This window comes from Copadichromis virginalis, linkage group LG2 (assembly GCF_057382275.1).
Source record: "Copadichromis virginalis isolate Kocher_CV1m ecotype Utaka linkage group LG2, C_Virginalis_male_GT1.1, whole genome shotgun sequence".
In the NCBI taxonomy this organism is placed as follows: domain Eukaryota; kingdom Metazoa; phylum Chordata; class Actinopteri; order Cichliformes; family Cichlidae; genus Copadichromis; species Copadichromis virginalis.
Genome location: NC_140619.1, coordinates 19,817,840 through 19,837,355, shown reverse-complemented (window position 1 = coordinate 19,837,355; position 19,516 = coordinate 19,817,840). Strand labels below are relative to the sequence as shown.

At 45.6% G+C, this 19,516-nt stretch overlaps 1 protein-coding gene and 1 long non-coding RNA gene across 2 annotated transcripts; both read right to left on the bottom strand.

The window, feature by feature from the left end:
• Window positions 1-11,533: 11,533 nt before the first annotated feature.
• LOC146717185 (uncharacterized) lies at window positions 11,534-14,016 on the bottom strand. Its single transcript, XR_014922885.1, has 5 exons — window positions 13,878-14,016; window positions 12,730-12,980; window positions 12,397-12,562; window positions 12,181-12,276; window positions 11,534-11,729 (listed from the first exon to the last, which is right to left on the bottom strand). It is a non-coding gene; the product is annotated as an uncharacterized LOC146717185 (long non-coding RNA).
• A 1,654-nt stretch (window positions 14,017-15,670) lies between these two features.
• On the bottom strand, window positions 15,671-19,178 carry LOC146717184 (uncharacterized). Its single transcript, XM_085467048.1, has 3 exons — window positions 18,405-19,178; window positions 17,625-17,741; window positions 15,671-16,979 (listed from the first exon to the last, which is right to left on the bottom strand). Exons 1-3 carry the CDS (start codon window positions 19,176-19,178, stop codon window positions 16,893-16,895), a joined length of 978 nt encoding a protein of 325 aa, XP_085323174.1. The 3' UTR covers window positions 15,671-16,892.
• Window positions 19,179-19,516: the final 338 nt, after the last annotated feature.

Below are 19,516 nucleotides of genomic sequence, written 5' to 3'. Positions count from 1 at the left end.
GCGCTAACAAATTGATTGAGTGATTGATTGTTTGAGTGATATATCAACTAGGTCGTATGTTGAGTGTCTGTATGGGGCCTTAGGCCTGGATTGCTTGGGTGTATCTACGGTATGAGAATACTGTATTTTATATGTATTTCTATCTTTTATATCCTATCATTATAGTTTTTAAGTATTTAATTATAGTTTTTAAGTATTTATCTTTTGTGATGTTGCACTGACCAGAGATATCTTTCAATTTCATTGTACCTGTGACAATGACAATAAAGAATATTCATTCATTCATTCATTCATTTACTGACTTTGCATATCAATTAATAATAGTGCCAATTAACAGTTGTTTCTGTAATGCTCATATGTAACTTTATACTACCCACACAGTTTTATGATTGCAGCTTTATTATACGCTCACAGTCTGTGCAGCGTTGTGCAAAAGCCTGGATTGAAAAACACTATATAAATAAAGTTTTGCTTGCTTATCTGTGCTTGTATTCTTTGGCTCTTGCCTGTGCTTAACAGCTCACTTGATTGGATCTTTCTTATCAAACACACCTTGTAAGTTGTATTTAACTTGTCCTCTGAAATATGTGTACACAAGCTGGTACCTTTATCTTACAAATATTTTGTTTTGTAGTCATTTGGACTGATGGATAGACTCTCAGAGTTTCATATTAACCCGAGCTGGAGAAGTGCTACAATAATGACTCACCTAACATTTTTTAAGGGCTGAATTAATAGAGCTTTTAGTTCTAGAACCAAAATAACTTCTTCCACTATGCAACAGTGTTACATGCTGTGCCCGAAATGTCCCAATTAAATGGCACTGTGCTGGCAAAGTACAGAAAAAGTTGTATGAAATCTGCACGTGTTATTAAACTAAAATAATAGCAGCCCTGTTAATTTATGATGAAAAGACATGTATTTCTAGGAGAATCACAAAGTGTCTCAGGGCAGCGTGTACACAAATGTCATCATATAAGACACACACACAAAATATATCTACTACACATGTGAGGCCTTGAACAACTTTAACAGATTATTGTTGCTCTTCAGGCAAATTGTAAAATAAAACATCGATGATGAAACATGTCAGAAGACACGCGTGACACGAAGGGAAATCAAGCTCGATCATCTTGTTTACCTCAGGTCCCCAGGGTTGAGTTATGTTTGTCAGCTACTGTGTGATGGACCACAAGTTCTCTGAAAATGATGTGTGTGTGTGTGTGTGTGTGTGTGTGTGTGTGTGTGTGTGTGTGTGTGTGTGTGTGTGTGTGTGTGAGCTTTCAAGCAAGTTCCTGTAAACTCAGCATAGATCATTTGGAGAGCTGTAGCTCTCTCCAGATTAATGCCGTTAGTTTGCATTAAAATGTCTGAGCTTCTCTCACTCTCCCCCTTAGCTTTCCCATCCACCTCCCTTCTCTCCAATCCCACTCTTTTCGAGCCTCCACCCTTTCTGTCATCCTGCTTGATCAAGTATGGGATGAGGGGATATTTAGGGAGGGAGGAGAGAGTAATGATAGACCCTTTTCTGACAAGCTGAGACTGCGTAAAGAGGAAGAGGAAGTCAGATGAGAATGAGATGTATTTAGAGAGAAATGAAACAGGAAAGGACATCAAGAGCACAGAATAGAGGCAAAGATTGATACAAACAAAAGGAAGAGGAAACAGAGAGTGGGAGAAATCTGTGACAAAAAAGGCATCATGCTCCACTGAGCATGTACAAAGTGTCCTGAAAGCAGCAGAAAGACTGTGTCTGTAGACGTAGAGATACAGAGAGTGTCCACATTTTATAATTCAGAAAGAAATCATAGTAAGGAAATTACTACACACCACTTACAGAGGAGTACTTGTAAGTACATTTATAGTGTGCAGTATACAGTGAGCTTCATCGTTTACCAGAGTGGACCTGGTCTTCTGGTCTTGCAGGGGAGCTGAAACCCTTATGAACTGTGCAAAAGTCTGTTTGGTATGAACAGCAGCCTGAACTCTGTTAGGCAGCTTTTTAAAAATAATTTCTTTAAGTAGTTTTCAGGAACAGTTCTCCAGGCTTCTTGAAGGACATTCAAAGCTCTTCTTTGGATGTTGGTTGTCATAGTGCCAGGGTTGCTTTTACAACACTTGCAGCATGGCTATGATCCCAAACACACTGCCAAATTAAGCTATTATCATTCAAATGCTTTCCACATGGTATTGCACGGTGAACCCAAATCTGAGGGTGCTTTTCTAGGTTCATAATTCCATCAATTTTGAAAATATCCTCAACAGCAGGGGCCAAAATGCAGCTCCAAACTACCACAGAGCCTCCAGAGTGTTACTCGCAGGTTATAATTGGTTGTTAATTTTTCTGTTTTGTAGATAAAACAATGGTTCATCCTGTGAATTAGGGGCCATTTTGATGGGTCAGTGTTAAGTGGTATCTTTGAAAAGGGATTACTTTGATAGTTTAAACATTTATTCTCAACCTTATGCAAACACTAATGTTGATTTGTTGAGTTGCAGATAATACTTTCAAATTTAATGTAGCTGTAAATTCTCTGTTACTTGGATGATTGAACACTGATCCAAACATGTAGCAGATTTAATTATTCAGCAATGAAAGCTTAAAGTTTCTAAAATAATGTCTATCTAAAAATAATTATTCTGAATGTTGACTGAGTACTAAGCATTAAACAAACATTTAATCGGACACCTGTATCATTCGGTTCTCTCTAACGATGTACTCCTGTCGCTCTATTGAGGTTGAGGTTTATAGTTTTGATAAATTAATAAAATAAGTTTATACATCATCTAGATTTGGGGAAAATACACACAAATACCTGTCGTAGATCTAGTGTACAGACACACGTAAAAAAAACAATCTGAAAGAATTCAGGCTGTCCAAGTTCTCAGGCAGCAGATGGATTATTTGGGTGAAACTCCTTGAGCATGGCACACAGCTCAGCTGAATGAAGTTCAGCAAATTAGCTCAAAAACCCTCCATTTCATCGGCATTATTATCAGTCCCACAAGTACTTACATTTTTGTGTCCAGGCATTATTTTGTCAATATCAAGTACTGCTTGATTAGTCAACAGCTACAGTTTCTGAGATGGCAGCAAAAAGTAATTTAATATTAGTGCAAGCACTCTTTGAAGTGGCACTTTGTCAGAAAAACAACTGAAGAGTAATGTGAAGTACTAGTTTTGCAATATTTAAGCTAGTCTGATACACCCCCCCCCCCCCCCCCCCCCGCTTTCTTAACTCTTCAATAAGCCAGGGCCAAGCCAGCTCCGATCAGCAAGAACCCTGTTATCATGGTTCCGAATAGGTAGATATCTTCAGCGTCCTCGATCGACAGTCCTGCCAGGCACATGACCCTCCATTTCTGCCACCCGTCCATCGTGTATCCGGCAGGGAAAGTCCCTGCAGGGCACTCGGGCTCTCCCAAGCCCAGACTTCTTCTTGGAATTGCTAAACTTATCATTGCTTATGTGTAACTGCTGTGAGTGTTTCAGTAGTCAAAACATTTTAACCTCCTAAGACTCAAACTCTTTCATGGCATGCATTTTTAATTTCTCTTTGCTATTTGGGCTGATTGGGACCTGATGAATGTAAAAACAAAGAATTACCTGTTTTGTTTTTTTTTTACCTGGTTTATTTGTTTCTGAAAAAAATGAGATCCACACATGAGGACATTTGTTTTAAATTTTAATAGGACAGTGGCAGTATGATGTCCTCGTAAGTAGGGATGGGTATCGTTTAGGTTTTATCCGATACCGGTGCCAAACCGGTACTTTTGAAACGGTGCCGGTGCTTAAACGGTGCTCAAACCGGTGCTTAAAGAATGGAGAACACAAAATTGGTCCAAAAACCTTTCATGTTCAGCTGATTTTTTTTTTTGTAAAAAGATAACAATGTTAGCCTTTTCTGCAGCTATAGGGCATATTTGGCATCACTCTTGGCTGGAAGCAGTGCTTAAACAATGGAAAAAACACAAACTTTGTCCAAAAGCCTCTCACTGGGAAATGTTTCACGTGGCTGCTAGGGACATTGATGAGTACACAGACTCAGTCCGCGGATTTATCAGGAAATGCGTGGGAGATGTTGTCCCATCCAGAACAGTTAAATCCTTCCCAAATCAAAAACCCTGGATTAACGGAGATGTTCGTGCGGCACGGCGCACCGCCTTTGCCTCCGCAAACACATCAGAATACAAACACGCACATTACCAACTCCGGAAGATGATCAAAGCAGCCAAACGTGAGTACAGGGACAGGGTCGAGCAACAGTTTGACAACCCTCGGAGGATGTGGCAGGGACTAAACACGATCGCAGACTTTAGAGGGAAAACCAGCACACCGCAGACTCTCTGTGTGAGGATCTAAACGTATTCTACGCTAGATTCGAAACAGCGAACACCATGAGACCGGACAGTGTGCGCACCGCGGATGACGTCAGTGCGCACACTGTGTCTGAGGAGGATGTGCGGAAGTGCCTCAGGAAGGTGAACGCACACAAAGCTACTGGTCCGGACGGGATTCCCGGCCACGTCCTCAAGTCATGCACGGCTCAGCTGGCTGGAGTGTTCACACAGATCTTCAACCTTTCCCTCTCTCTGTCTGTAGTCCCAGCCTGCTTCAAAATGGCCACCATCATCCCTGTACCCAAATCCTCCACCATCTCCTCATTGAACGACTGGCGACCTGTAGCCCTGACCCCCATCATAAGCAAATGCTTCGAGAAGCTGGTCAGGGACTTCATCCGCTCTGCACTACCCGACTCACTGGACCCTCTACAGTTCGCATACCGCCACAACAGGTCCACTGATGATGCCATAGCCCTGACACTACATACTGCCCTGTCACACCTGGAGAAGAGAGACACGTATGTGAGAATGCTGTTTGTAGATTACAGCTCAGCATTCAATATTATCGTTCCCTCGAAGCTGGACAGGAAACTGCAGGATCTAGGACTGAGCAGCTCCCTCTGCAGCTGGATCCTTAGCTTCCTGTCTGACAGACGCCAAGTGGTCAGACTGGGCAGCATCACCTCATCCCCCATCACACTGAACACTGGTGCTCCACAGGGGTGTGTACTGAGCCCTCTCCTGTACTCACTCTACACCTACGACTGCACGGCCACTAACAACTCCAACATCATTGTGAAGTTTGCGGACGACACTACAGTGGTGGGTCTTATCACCAACGGTGATGAGACGGCCTACAGGGAGGAGGTCAGCGCCCTGACCCACTGGTGTCAAGACAACCATCTCACACTCAACGTCGCAAAGACAGAGTTGATAGTGGACTTCTGGAGGTGCAGAGAAGTACACACCCCCATCACCATCAACGGCGCTGCTGTGGAGAGAGTGAGCAGCTTCCGGTTCCTTGGAGTACATCTGGCTGAGGATCTTACGTGGTCAGTACACACAAACAAAACAGTGAAGAAGGCGCAGCAGCGCCTCTTCTTTCTCAGGAGACTGAAAAGATTCGGCATGAGCCCCCGCATCCTCAGGACCTTCTATCACTGTGCCATTGAGAGCATCCTCACTGGATGCATCACCACCTGGTATGGCAACAGCACCGCCTACAACTGCAAAGCTCTCCAGCGAGTAGTGCGGTGCTCTGAACGGATAATTGGAGGTGAGCTTCCCTCCCTCCAAGACACCTACAGTAAGCGGTGCCTGAGGAAAGCGGGGAGGATCATCAAGGACTCCAGTCACCCCAGCCATAAACTGTTCAGACTACTTCCATCAGGAAGGAGGTTCTGCAGCATCCGGTCCCGTACCAGCAGACTGAGAGACAGCTTTTTCCATCAGGCCATCAGACTGCTGAACACGTCATAGACACCTCACCTTCACTACTGGAACTTCAACATTTTGCACTCCATACTGTACAGTAATGCCACTGTTTTGCACATGTCTCAACTCTGTATATTTTTATATATTTTATTTTATTGTTTACTCTATTTAATCTGTAAAATATGCATATACACACACACACACACGTAGAAAAACATTTAGTATACACATCCAGAAATCCAGAAAAGAGAGGTGATCCAGTAATGCTGCACTAATGAATTAGACTAACTATTCACTTTAGCTAAAGTTATTAAGTTAGCTAAAGAGTTGGGATGCTGTGTAAGACATAAATAAAGCTAAAATACAAAGGTTTGGACACCGTTTTGCATGTTTCCCTACTGTAGGGGTCTCTGCAAGCATACAGAGGGGGTACTCTGAGAGGGTACAAGATGACAACTTTGTAATTCTACTAGAAACAGTCGATCATATTTGTTTGTCAAAGCTGAATTCAGGGCAAACTATGTTATATTAGCGTTTTTAGCTAGCAGCTGCAATAAGCATAAAAGTTACCTTACGGCTATCATTTGTTAACATGACGCTTGTTCTTATACATGTAATACATTTATTACCAACCTGAGAGTTTATCCGCTGGTCATTCGACATGACGAATGACTTCTGAAGTCTTAATTCAGCTCAAGACGCTGTAGATTCCCGTCAGTAACACTTTCGGTCCGCTAGTAAAACGTAGTTCTATTAATCTGCGCTTGAACCGGAACCGGATGTAAGTTCCAAAAAACTGAATTTTGGAACTGAAATTGAATTGTAGAACTGAAACTGAATGGTGAGAAGTGAAACTGAAATTATTCGAGAGCTGAATTTTTAAAGGATAAAATGCAGTTTCAAAGCAAATGAATTCATTTTCAAAATATAAAATTCAATTTCAATTTAGTGATGATCATTTTCAAACCATAAATTCAATTTCAAATTAGACTAATTCAAATTCAGTTTTCAAAAGCATTTATTCAAGTTACAATTCAGATTCAATCTGAGCAATTCAAATTCAAATTGAACTTATTCAAATTCAGTTTCTGATGGCACAGATTTCTGCCCATACGTATATTTTGCCTGTTTATGTTATTGTATTTTGCACAACTCTGTTGCTTGTGAAGCTCGCACACAAGAATTTCACTCACATGTACTGTACCAGTGTACCTGCACATGTGATGTGACAATAAAAGTGATTTGATTTGATCATGCTTAACTGTTTTCCACTTTTTCTTTGGTCATTTTAGCCTTTTTGGCCAGGGTGAAGGGAGTATCTGCCATCAAACAAAAAAAAGAGGTGTGGATAGGGGACGTATGAGGAAAATATAAAAGAAAGCACTCAGTGCAATCAAAGTGCTTCATCACTGCACTGTAAAACCCAATAAGTTAATTTTACTCAAAACTTTTGGTGAAACTGATTACATAAAATATTTTAAGTAACTAAAACTTAAAAATAAAAGTTAAATAAACACACTTTATTTATTAGCGTTAGATACATATTTTTAAGTACCATTGATAAATGTTTTTATGTTATATCCACATTTTTGGTTTAGTACTCTCTACTTGATATTTTGAGTTTCAAGTACAAATCTAGCTCAAGTAACTTTAAGGAATTAATTTTTAGTTTCAAAATGTTAACCATTTTAAGCTAATACAACTCAAAATTTTTAAATACAAATGCTTGTAATATCCAAATCTACTGTGTTTTGAATTTGATATAAAAAAAGTGCCCAAAATAATTACACTTGTAAAAACATAAGACAGAAAATATAAATTCAAGTTACAAATTTATTGAGTTACTTTGACACATAGCCTTTCTAACAAAAAGCCCAAAGACATAAATCCACCACATTTTATAGGCAAAACAAAACAGGAGCACCAGAAGGCCAGAAGACAAAAAGAAAAACAAAACACAAGTCCAAAACCAAAAGAAAAGCACACCAAAGCACAGGAAAACCGAGTCCAAAACAGAAAAGACCAGGGGGCCGGCCAGGGGGCCGACAGCACAGGAGTCCAAAACAGAAGAGTTCAGGGGGCCGGCCAGGGGGCCGACAGCACAGGAACCCAAACAGTCCAGGGGGCCGGCCGTGCGGAAGGCAACGGCGGCCACTCAGGCGATGGCGGTCCGGGGGCCGGCCGTGCGGAAGGCAACGGCGGCCACTCAGGCGAAGAGGGTCCGGGGGCCGGCCGTGCGGAAGGCAACGGCGGCCTCTCAGGCGATGGCGGTCCGGGGGCCGGCCGCGCGGAAGGCAACGGCGGCCACTCAGGCGATGGCGGTCCGGGGGCCGGCCGTGCGGAAGGCAACGGCGGCCACTCAGGCGAAGAGGGTCCGGGGGCCGGCCGTGCGGAAGGCAACGGCGGCCACTCAGGCGATGGCGGTCTAGGGGGCCGGCCGTGCGGAAGGCAACGGCGGCCACTCAGGCGATGGCGGTCCGGGGGCCGGCCGCGCGGAAGGCAACGGCGGCCACTCAGGCGATGGTGGCCGGCCAGTAGCCTAGCCAGCGGTCTAGAAAACGGCCGCTTAGCTCCAGACCCAAACGAGGCTGGGCCAGGCGAGGCTGAGGCCACAGCAGGCGGAGATGATGAAGCCGGGCCAGGCGGAGATGATGAAGCCGGGCCAGGCGAGGACGATGATGAAGCCGGGCCAGGCGAGGACGATGATGAAGCCGGGCCAGGCGAGGACGAAGCTGAAGCCGAACCAGGCGAGGATGAAATTGGACCAGGCGAAGCTGGAGCTGAAGCTGAAGCTAGACCAGGCGAGGATGAAACTGGACCAGGCGAGGCTGGAGCTGAAGCTGAAGCTAGACCAGGCGAGGATGAAGACTCGGATGAAGCTGGACCAGGCGAGGCTGAAGGCTCTGAGGCTGGACCAGACGAGGCTGATGATGAAGCTGCAGCCGGCGAGGAGGATGATGAAGCTGCAGCAGGCGGCTGGACGGGCTTCTCGGGCCCCCCAGCTGATGAGGTAGGAAGCTGGACGGGCTCCTCGGGCCCTCCAGCGGAGACATGAGACGAAAACCGGAGCGGTCCTTCGGACCCTCCAGCGGAGACAGGAGATGAAGGCCGGAGCGGTCCCTCGGACCCTCCAGCGGAGACTAGAGACAAAGGCCGGAGCGGTCCCTTGGACCCTCCAGCGGAGACTAGAGACAAAGGCCGGAGCGGTCCCTCGGACCCTCCAGCAGAAGTCAACACTAAGCCAGCAGTCATGGAGTCTTCTGGCAAACACGAAGGCAACTGGCAATGCACTGAGCACTGGCTCTGCCCAGGCAACGCTGACATGGTGCAGTTCTCAGGTGGCTGCATAGACTTCAGGGGTCCAGAATCAGCTGGGGACTGAGACCTAGCCTCTGGGGAAGCCCTGGAGCGGCAAACTGTGCCAATGGCGGCTGAACCGCGAAAAGCCCCTTGAGGTGATATTAGACTTTCTCCCTGCATGGAGTGAATGAGTGAAACCGGGAATACTGGAGCCGGAGCTACTGGGACCTGCGCTACAGGCGGCACTGGAGCTACTGGGGCCTGCGCTACAGGTGGCACTGGAGCTACTGGGGCCTGCGCTACAGGTGGCACTGGAAGGGACACGGGTGGCTCTGGGGCCTGCACTGGAAGGGACACGGGTGGCTCTGGGGCCTGAACTGAAAGGGACACGGGAGACTGAACTGAAAGGGACACGGGAGACTGAACTGAAAGGGACACGGGAGACTGAGCTGAGGGGGACACGGGAGACTGAGCTGAGGGGGACACGGGAGACTGAGCTGAGGGGGACACTGGAAACTGAGCTGAGGGTGGCTGCGAGGGAGCTAACTGAGCTGAGGGTGGCTGCGAGGGAGCTAACTGAGCTGAGGGTGGCTGCGAGGGAGCTAACTGAGCTGAGGGTGGCTGCGAGGGAGCTAACTGAGCTGAGGGTGGCTGCGAGGGAGCTAACTGAGCTGAGGGTGGCTGCAAGGGAGCTAACTGAACTGAGGGTAGCTGCGGGGGAGCTAACTGAACTGAGGGTAGCTGCACAGGCGATACGCAGCTTGCGTTGACATCCGCCACACAAAACACAGCCCCTGAATGAACAGTCACGTTGTCTGGAAAAGACACAGAGTCCTCACTCACCACAGCCGGTAAATTAGAAGTCCGAACGTCCGGCTGTGGGGTGGCGCGTCGGCGGCGCGATCGGCGTTTCCTCCCCGCAGACGGCTCCGACGGGCCGGGCAAGATCACATCCGGCGAGTCGGGCAGCGAGGCAGGAGTGGCTGAGAGAAGGTGAGGTGTGTGCTGGAGAAAAGCCTGCATGGTCGGAGGAAGCGATTTTAGAAGCCATGGCAGGCCGGAAAAGAGCCGTTGTAGCCGGCTTTCGACGGTGCAGCGAAGCTCCTCTGGAGGGTTTTCAAGCCACAGCCCGAGGAGAATCTCCATGTTATATGTAACGTCGTCCTGGAGCTCCTCGGACGGATTTACTGCTGCTGGGTCCATGGTGGCTGGTTCGTACTGTCACGGATTGCCGGGGCAAGCCGTGTGGAATGTAGGAAGGACCCAAAAGGCAGCAGCTCTGGTGCAGGTGAGTGTTTATTAACAGGGGTGGGTAAGTACAAACAGCGGTGGCGACAAAACATGAAACTGGAAACCTAAACTGGGTAAACTAATAAGACAAACCAGAACGAGGATGCAGGGAGGTCCGGAGAAATACATATGGAAAGACGCAGGGAGACCAAGGGGAAACAACACAGACGAACCAGCAATTACTAAGACAGAAAATACAACTTAAATACACTCAGAGAACACAGGGAGATTACACACAGGTGGGAAACACAGCTGGGAGTGATTAACATAACGAGACTAGGGAGGCAAACTGAAAACACTCACATAAGACGCAGACCTTCACAATAAAACAGGAACACACGGGCAGAACAGAGTAAACACTAAACAAAGGAAGAACAGAACCAAAATCGAAGAGAAAACACAAAATGCTGGGTCAAAAGGACCCAGGATCATGACATTTTTATTAAAAAACAAACAAAAGGAAAATAAAATCCTTCATTATTAGGTGGGAAAACCGAATGAAAGTAATAGTATAGTATAGTGCAGCTAATACACTGAAATATAATTGGTAACCTTTTTAATATGCCAATACTGCGGTTATGCAAAATGCACATTTGTAGAGTGCAATCACAGTCTCAACAACAAAGCAATAAAACTTTAAATAGAAAAATACTTCTTTAGAGACATAAACAAAGTGTTATAAACCTCCTTAGCGCCTTATGTCAGTTATGAGTAGTTCAGGAGGAACGTTCCTTAAGTCAAGATCCCACCTAAAAGCCGGAAATGTAGTGAGATTGTCCTTCATTTTCTCTATAGATTTACAGTTATCTGACTAAAAACACAATCAAAATCAACTAAAACACAAGTGATGATGGGGGAAAAAAATTAATAAATAAAATAAAATCACCCCTTTTACTTTGGATGTGGCTTTTAGAAACAGAGTCTGCAAAGATTTCTTTATTCTATTCTCTCTTTTTATAAAAAACTTATCCAGACTTGGAAACATGATAAACTGAATTACTTGCTTTAACAGGCACTTGAGGGCTGTGTAGGAATCCTGGACATTATTCTGCTGCCAAAAGATCATTTTTAAGACTCAGCACTTTGGGCTTCAACTTCCCACCCTCCAGACCCATCAAAACTTTCTGAATAAAGTCAAAAATGTTGGCCAAACATTTTGGGTAGCTTAGGTGCAGGATGTCGGTCAGTCCAAATATTACTAGAAATGCATCAGCCAGGGTGGTGAAAACAATGATCATGTTACCCTCGACCAAAACTGCAGTCTTCTCAGGGCAGAAGAATGTTGCATCGCTGGAATTGGCTCTGATCAGGAGGAGTCCAAGTGGCACTTCACTAATATCTGGTCTATCAGAATGCATCATCTACAGAAAACAAAATTACTACATGTTAGTGCATTCCGATTTCTCTTAGTTTCATCTATACAAGTCACATTTCTGGATTATTACTAGCTCAGAAATCAATTGTTTGAACAACAAAAAAGCCACAACACACCAAAGATTTGAGAAAACAAACTGACAAAAATAGTACTTTTAGTAAAGCAAAGTCATACCTCTTCGTAGCAATAACAACAGAAAGTCAATAGGAGTTATATATTTTTTTCATTTGTACAGTGATGTATGGTTGGGCTAGGAACATTATGGAAGGTCTACACACATTAAAAACATGTAGTGTTTCCATTATGTGACATGGACACTGTTGTAGACAGATCCAAGCATGGAGATGCTTCTCAAACTCTCAAAGTGTCATAATGTTTTGAGAAATCTAAACAAGGATGCTACTAAGATATTGTTCACAACTTTGTCCAAAACTTACATCCCATGTTTTGATGAAGGTAGAGGTGTCTTCGTACAAATAGGCAGAGAGGGCATGAAGCACACCAGCACTTTGGGCATGGATATCAGCTTGTTCCTACATCACAAGAAAATTTTTATTTTAAATTATTGGCTAACCTAGTCAAGAATGGTAATTAAAATTGAAAAATTGATCAAATTAATTAAAGCTCAAAAAACAAGACAAAAACCCACTAACCTGGAGATTATAGCTTCTGAAGAGCTGAGACAGGACATCAGACACGTTCCCTGTGCAAACAGCTTTCTTTCTGAATAAGCTCTGGAGCCGGGGAGCATGTTGGTCCAACAGCATAAAAGTGGTTCTTCAGGTGGACGTTTGTAATCCTGTGGAATTCTGCACAGATCTGAACACACAGGATACATTTGTGTTTACAAGTTTCAATTAGTCTATAAATCTTTGCAAAATACATCAAAATCCTTACACTCCAAAGGCATAATTTGTTCAGACAGGCCAGATAACAGGAGTTGATATAAAATACATCTTGTTAGATCCATCTATATACATTCTTACCTGGGACTGGGATTTCAGAGTAGGCCAGCAATCCAGGATCTGACCTACTGGTAGGTCATCATTGATGATCTCTTTGCATTGCAAGGCCAAAGTTGTGTGCATCAGCTTTGTAATCAGGATTCTTTTCACTTTTCTCGACTTCATCTACAATCTGTAGTCTTAGCTGGTCAAGGTAAACAGCATCTTCACCCCTGAAAATTTACTTCTGCCCTGGCATGGACATAACAGTAAAACACAGAAGACAAGACAGACTACACAGAGAACAGAAAAGACACACAACCAAGGAGACACAGATGAAACATAACCAGCCCAGAACTCAACTAAACCTTAACTAATAATAACAACAATACAAGAACTTCACCTCATTTCAATATAACATAAAGCAAAAATACAAAATAAACTCAAAATGCTGGGTCACAGACCCAGCCCCTGACAGAAAAAAAACAAACTAAGTCTTTCACTAATGAACACTGGGCATCAGAATAAAATAAAACGAAAAAATAACTGTTTGGTAAATATATTATTGATGGATTCACCCTTAAGCTAACCTAAAATAGACCAGGCACAACAATTTTACAGTTCAGAAGATTCTACATTTCAACTTAGTATACATAACTATTTGCAATGTAAACCAAGTTCTACTGTGTAATTATGTAATGATTAATCACTGCTTTTGTAAGTATGTCCTGTGCCTACAATTTTGCTGCCCCAGTTTTAATATGTACAACTCCAGAGAACTAAACGTAAGTTTCAAGTTCCACCAGTTAGCAAATGGGCTAGCCAATATCAATATCCACGTATGCGCCAAGTGTGAAGCAGCGCAGCAGTGCATATTGATTCAACAATTTAACCACAAGGCAGTTTATAATCTGCAAATCCAGAAATGCCTTCTAAAGACTTCTTTTAAAATAGTAAGAGATTAGAAAAGTTATTAACACATTATTAGTCCCAGCCTCTGCTCGGACTAATGTATTATACTAAATATGAGCTTATTAGCATAATTCATGCAAAACACTTTGGGGCCAAGCCGACATGGATAAAACGACGCATGCATGTAATTCTTAAATGCCTGCTAGAGTTGTACATTTATGACGATAAAAACCGATATTACAACGGAGAACTATAGTTTCAGAAAAAATAAAACTTACCACAAAAGCGCTCCTGAAGATGCTGCAAAGGCGGTAAATGCAGCTAGCCAAGTGCAGAGCGTTAGCTGTTCCAGTTCAAAAGTCCGTAACATACCATAGCATGCCCTCCTTTATCCAGCGTCAAAGGCAATGCCGCAAAAAACCCTTGACAAATGTTTTTATTTCTGTTATTCTGGATATTAACGTTCCACAAGTTTATTTCGGAGTAATGAGCGGGCATTCGCACTCGAAGCGAGGAATCCAAGATGGTTGCCAGCACTTCATAAAGAAACAGGTGGCGCACGTAGGTACGTACGTAGGCACGTAAGTGACGTCAGTGTTAAAACTCAAATTATTTGAGGGCAATGCCAGAAACTAATCAATATATTCAAGTACTGATAACTTGAAAAAACAAACTTGTTCAATCTACTCAAAAAAATAAAGGTGTATGAACTTATAACAGGTTTTTAAGTAGTTGGAACTCATTTCATTTATCAAACTATTACTATTCGGTCTTACAGTGTGTAATTGTAGCCGCTAAACTGGTGGAACTAAATCTTCACCACCACGCCTATACAAGCAGAAAGGGGAGTGAGTGGGTCAGCGCTCAGAGCACAGAAATTTAGCTGGCTTCAAACACACCATTTATTTTCAGGATAAAACACAGTCAGAACCCCAAATACAAGCTAAAATCCCCGTATACAATAAAAATAGTGTTTACAACCCGCTAAAAACCCTGCCGGCAGGAATGATTAAACGCTAAAAACATAAAGCTAAATGAATGTTTTTCCCTATACTAAAAACTCCCCCCCCCCATGGTCCTAATTCTCCCAGTCCAGCAACACACAGGCAAATTCTCCTGAGCTGAGAGAGACAGGAGAGGAACTCCTCTTCTGGGATGTGGACTCTCGCCAGCAGAAGACCAGGGAGGAGGCTCCTATCTCCACCTGACTGTGTGCAATCGTGCAGTCCAGCCACTCTCCACCTCCTCGCACGGCCTCCCTCGTAGCTCCGCCAGATGCAGGCAGAGGCGTACCCCTGCCCTACTGTGGATTTCACGCGTCGCCTCCCACGGTCGCTATTCTGTCCGTCGGGACTGGATCGCCGGGTTATGCTGGCCGATCGCCGAATGTCTCGTGGCGCCCCACAGTCAGGCCAGAGGTCCTTCTTCTCATATGCTGGCTTGCACACGTTTTGTTTTCCAGCTCTCCACTTTTCGTGTGTCTCTCTCTTTTTTGTCTTTGCGCTCACTATCTCCCTTAAGTCAGTTTGGTGGCTGATAGGCCACCTCGGGGAACGCCCCCACCTCACAGGTGCCTACAATTGTCCGCTTAATCCACAGTGGAATAATAAAAAACATATTGTTCAATCAACACTAAACACACACTATAAATATGGAGATAAAATCATGCAATAGGAATATCAATAAACAAACATGCAATATCACTATTACAATAAAATCATGCAAATAAAATCGACACCCTGTACCAACACAGTCTGATCCAAAACAAAATATAAAAACACAATTTTCCACTGTGTGACATCCCCCCACATTTTACCTGTGACAGTCCCTGTCACCCTAATCAAGCGACCTGTAACGGGCGGGTGGCTGACCAAAATTAGGCCTCATCGAGCGCCGTACCTCTGACAACTCTCCCGGTTGCTGGGCTGGAGCGCTGGGCACAAAACCATAAAATGGAGGCTCAACTAGCACCTCTCCCTCAAGGCTGACTGCCTGCCCCTCTGAGTGGTAGTCTGCTGCAGGGGTAACGCACAACTTCAGTGCATTCCGATGGAGGACCTTCTCCCCCCCCCCCCCCCTTCTCCGGACGCACCCTATATACTACACCGGTATTGCCAACTTCTTCCACTACCACATACGGCTCTGAGCTCCAACCTGGGTGCAACTTGCCTTGTCCCTGCCTATTCCTGTCCCTTATCCAAACTCTCTCGCCTGGCACCAACGGCAGGGCCCGCGCACTTCGGTCATAAGCCCTCTTGTTTTGGGTGGGTGCTGCCCTCATCTTCTTCCTAGCCATCTCACAGGCAAAAGATAGTTTCTGGTGGTGGTCCTTAACCCACCCTCCCAGGTTGTGGCATGGGGAATCCCGCTCAACACCTAGGTTCAAATCCACTGGCTGCCTCAAATGCCGCCCAAACATCAGGTACGACGGCGCATACCCTGTGGCACTATGGACAGTATTATTGTATGCTTGTAAGAGCTCTGGGAGATATTCTGGCCACCTCTGTTGTCTCTCTGACTCTAAGGACCGAAGCATGTGCAGCAACGTCTGGTTCATCCTCTCAACCCCACCATTTCCAGCCGGATGGTATGGGGTGGTCTTGCTTTTTGTAATGCCATAGCACTTACACAGCTGGTACATCAGGGCAGACTCAAAATGACCACCTCTATCTGAGTGTAGCCTGGTCGGGCAACCGAAGGTCTGAATCACGTGAGCCCAAAGAGCATGCACCGCAGTCTGAGCAGTCTGGTCTTTGGTAGGAACTGCCCAGGCGTACCGTGTGAAAAGATCAGTCATAACCAGAATATTCTGGTACCTGTCTGTGGGCCTCCCCAATGTAAGAAAGTCCAGGGCCACAACCTCAAGGGGATAGGACACAATAACGGGATGCAAGGGGGCTCTAGGCCTATTTCTATCTCGTAGGCCACACGCAGCGCACCCTAGCTGGAATTCGCGCACCTCCTCTTCCATGCTGGGCCAATAAAAGAAGCGACGTATCCTGGACAGTGTCTTTTCCACTCCCGCATGCGCCGCTGCCTCGTGATACTTCTCCCACACCTCCTTGTGTCTCTCTGCAGGACATAGGATCTGAAGGTACATTTCGTTAGTGTTAGGGTCCCTTACCTCTCTGCACAGCGTACCCTCGCAAACCTGCAGCCTTCTCCATTGCTGTAATAACTTCTGTACAGGGCTAGGTAGGGATCTCCTCGTTGGTGCATCAGGGGGGATTCCCTGTTCCACATGCTCCCTCAGGATGCGCAGATCCATGTCCTTTTCTTGAGCCTCCTTCCAGTCATTCATCTGTGGCACCAGCCCCTGTGTCTCCCGACGTGGAGCACTCGTGATGTTTATGTAAGCTGTGTGACAGTCTGTGGGAAATCTAGAGAGAGCATCAGCATTAGCATTCTCTTTTCCAGCCCTGTACTTAACCTCGAAGTCAAAGGATGCCAGCTGTGCCACCCAGCGTTGCTCTGTTGCCCCAAGTCTAGCATTCTGTAAGTGGGCCACAGGATTGTTGTCGGTATACACGACAAACTTGGCACCTGTCAAGTAATCCTTGAACTTCTCAGTAATGGCCCATTTTAGAGCTAAAAGTTCCAGTTTGAAGGAACTATAGTTTTTGTCATTTCGTTCGGTGGGGTGTAAGCTCCTGCTGGCATATGCAATCACCCGTTCCTTGCCATCTTGCACCTGAGCTAACACAGCACCTAAGCCTTGATTGCTGGCATCAGTATAAAGTGCAAAGGGCTCCAGGAAATCTGCATAAGCCAGAAAAGGGGCGCTCGGTCAGAGCACATTTCAAGCTGTCAAAGGCTTCCTGACATTCAGCAGACCACTGGACCTGCATGCTTGACCTGCTAGAAATTCCCACGAGCAGAGCATTTAAAGGTCGAGCCAACCTAGCAAACCCTGGGACAAATCGCCTGTAATAACCTGCCAGGCCAAGGAAGGCTCTGACCTGCCGGGTGGTAGAGGGAACAGGCCAGTTCTGGACAGCTTGGATTTTCTCAGGGTCCGGTCTTACCCCTTGTTGGTCGACAAGATGCCCCAGGAACTTCACCTGACGGTGGAACAGCTTACATTTGTCCAGCCTCAGCTTCAGACCATGTTGCCACAGCTTCTGCAGGACATTCTCCAATTGCTGTAGATGAGTAGAGAAGTCAGGTGAGTAGATTATTATATCATCCAGATATACCAAAACCGATTCAGAAAGGTGACTACTTAGACACCGCTGCATCAGGCGCTGGAAGGTGGCAGGGGCATTACAGAGTCCAAAAGGCATGCGATCAAACTCAAACAAACCCAGAGGAGTGGTAAATGCAGTTTTCTCCCGATCCTTAGGATCCATTTCCACTTGCCAGTATCCACTGGCAAGATCCAGTGTGGAAAACCACTCAGCTCTGGTCAGACATGTTAAAGTCTCTTCAATTCGGGGGAGCGGGAACGCATCTTTATGAGTTACTGCGTTTAATTTTCTGTAGTCTACACAAAATCGCCAACTGCCATCCTTTTTCCTCACCAACACAATGGGGGCTGCCCAGGGACTGCTACTCTCCCGAATGACACCTTTTTTCAGCATATCTGCTAGAAGTATCTTAATCTCTTTGTACATCAGTGGTGGTAAAGGACGATATTTTTGTTTAATGGGTGGCGTATCACCTGTGTGGATCTGGTGTTGGACCAAATCAGTTCTTCCGTAATCCTCCTCATTTACAGCAAACACCTTTCGCCACCTCTGCAGCAGGGTCTGGAGCTCGACCTTCTGCTGGGGGGTCAAGTCTATGCTATTAAGCAGTTGACTCACCTCCTCTTCAGGGATCGCAGGCTCTTCGGGCCCAGCTGCTTCAACTACGCCCACCTCAATCACACCATCGGATCCCATTGTCAGGCTAAGATCACTGTCCATCTCCACGTCCGACTCCTCCACCTGATACAACTGGCCCATTTTCTGGTAGCGTCCTATAGTCACTTCGTATGGATTAGGGTTACAGACCCGGATAGGGAGCCTCCCTCCTTTGACTACTGACAGGGTTCGGGCTACCCCCCAGGGTCCAGCATCAGGTAAGGCTTCCACTAGTGCCAAGCGTTCTGTCCCACCCTTACCTTTACACGTCTGGCCCCAGACCACCATTTCACAGTTCGGGGGCACCTTGACTCCTCTGCGGCTAGCAGGTCGAACATAGCCTAGAAAGCCATCAGTCTTGGTGGTAGCAGTCTGTTGACAGACGGCAAACGCCTCTTTCCATGCTCTGCGGGACTTCAGCTTTTGAGGATGAAAAGCAGACTTGCCCTTGGCAAAAACATCATTCCAGCATGCACTAATAACATTCATACCAATAATTAAAGGGTGCGTGGAACAGTCATTTCTCACAACCACAACCCCTTTTCCTGGTATCTCCACCCCTTCTACCTCAAAATCCATAACCGCATAGCCTGAGTATGGTATCTCAAGTCCATTGGCTGCCTTTAAGGCGGACAACAGGGGTGTGTCAGTTTTATTCACTTCAGGGAAATGGAGATCCATTACCTGCTGTTGCACTAGTGTAACCTGAGAGCCTGTGTCTAATAATCCCGTCATCTTAACCCCTCCCATACACACCTCAATGAGTGGACATTCTCCCACAAAAGCTGTACTGGCCCCCTGATTGTTTGAATAGTCCCTTGTCCCCACCGCCTCGGCCTCGGCAGCGGGGTTTATTAGTTTAAAGGTGGTTGCTGGTCTAGTGTGCTCGGACAGAATCTGGCAATATGCCCAGCTTGTTTACAACGATGGCAAATGGGTTCTCCCTCTCGGGTCCAGTTATTAGCATACCCAGAACACTTTGGCTTAAACCTTGATTTATTAAAAGCTGAGCCGGCTGGGCTTTGCTGTGGCAAGAGCGGTTTAATTTCATTAACAACATCTTTAACAAGATC

Bases quoted from the DNA above. Each gene is read 5' to 3' on its own strand.
- LOC146717184 (XM_085467048.1), bottom strand. From the start codon at position 19,178: ATGACGGGATTATTAGACACAGGCTCTCAGGTTACACTAGTGCAACAG. The intron at 17,742-18,404 runs GTGAGTCAACTG...ACTCATCTACAG, and splicing joins CTGCGATCCCTGAAGAGGAG to CAATTGGAGAATGTCCTGCA. The intron at 16,980-17,624 runs GTAAGACCGGAC...TGCTCTCTCTAG, and splicing joins ATCTTGTCGACCAACAAGGG to ATTTCCCACAGACTGTCACA.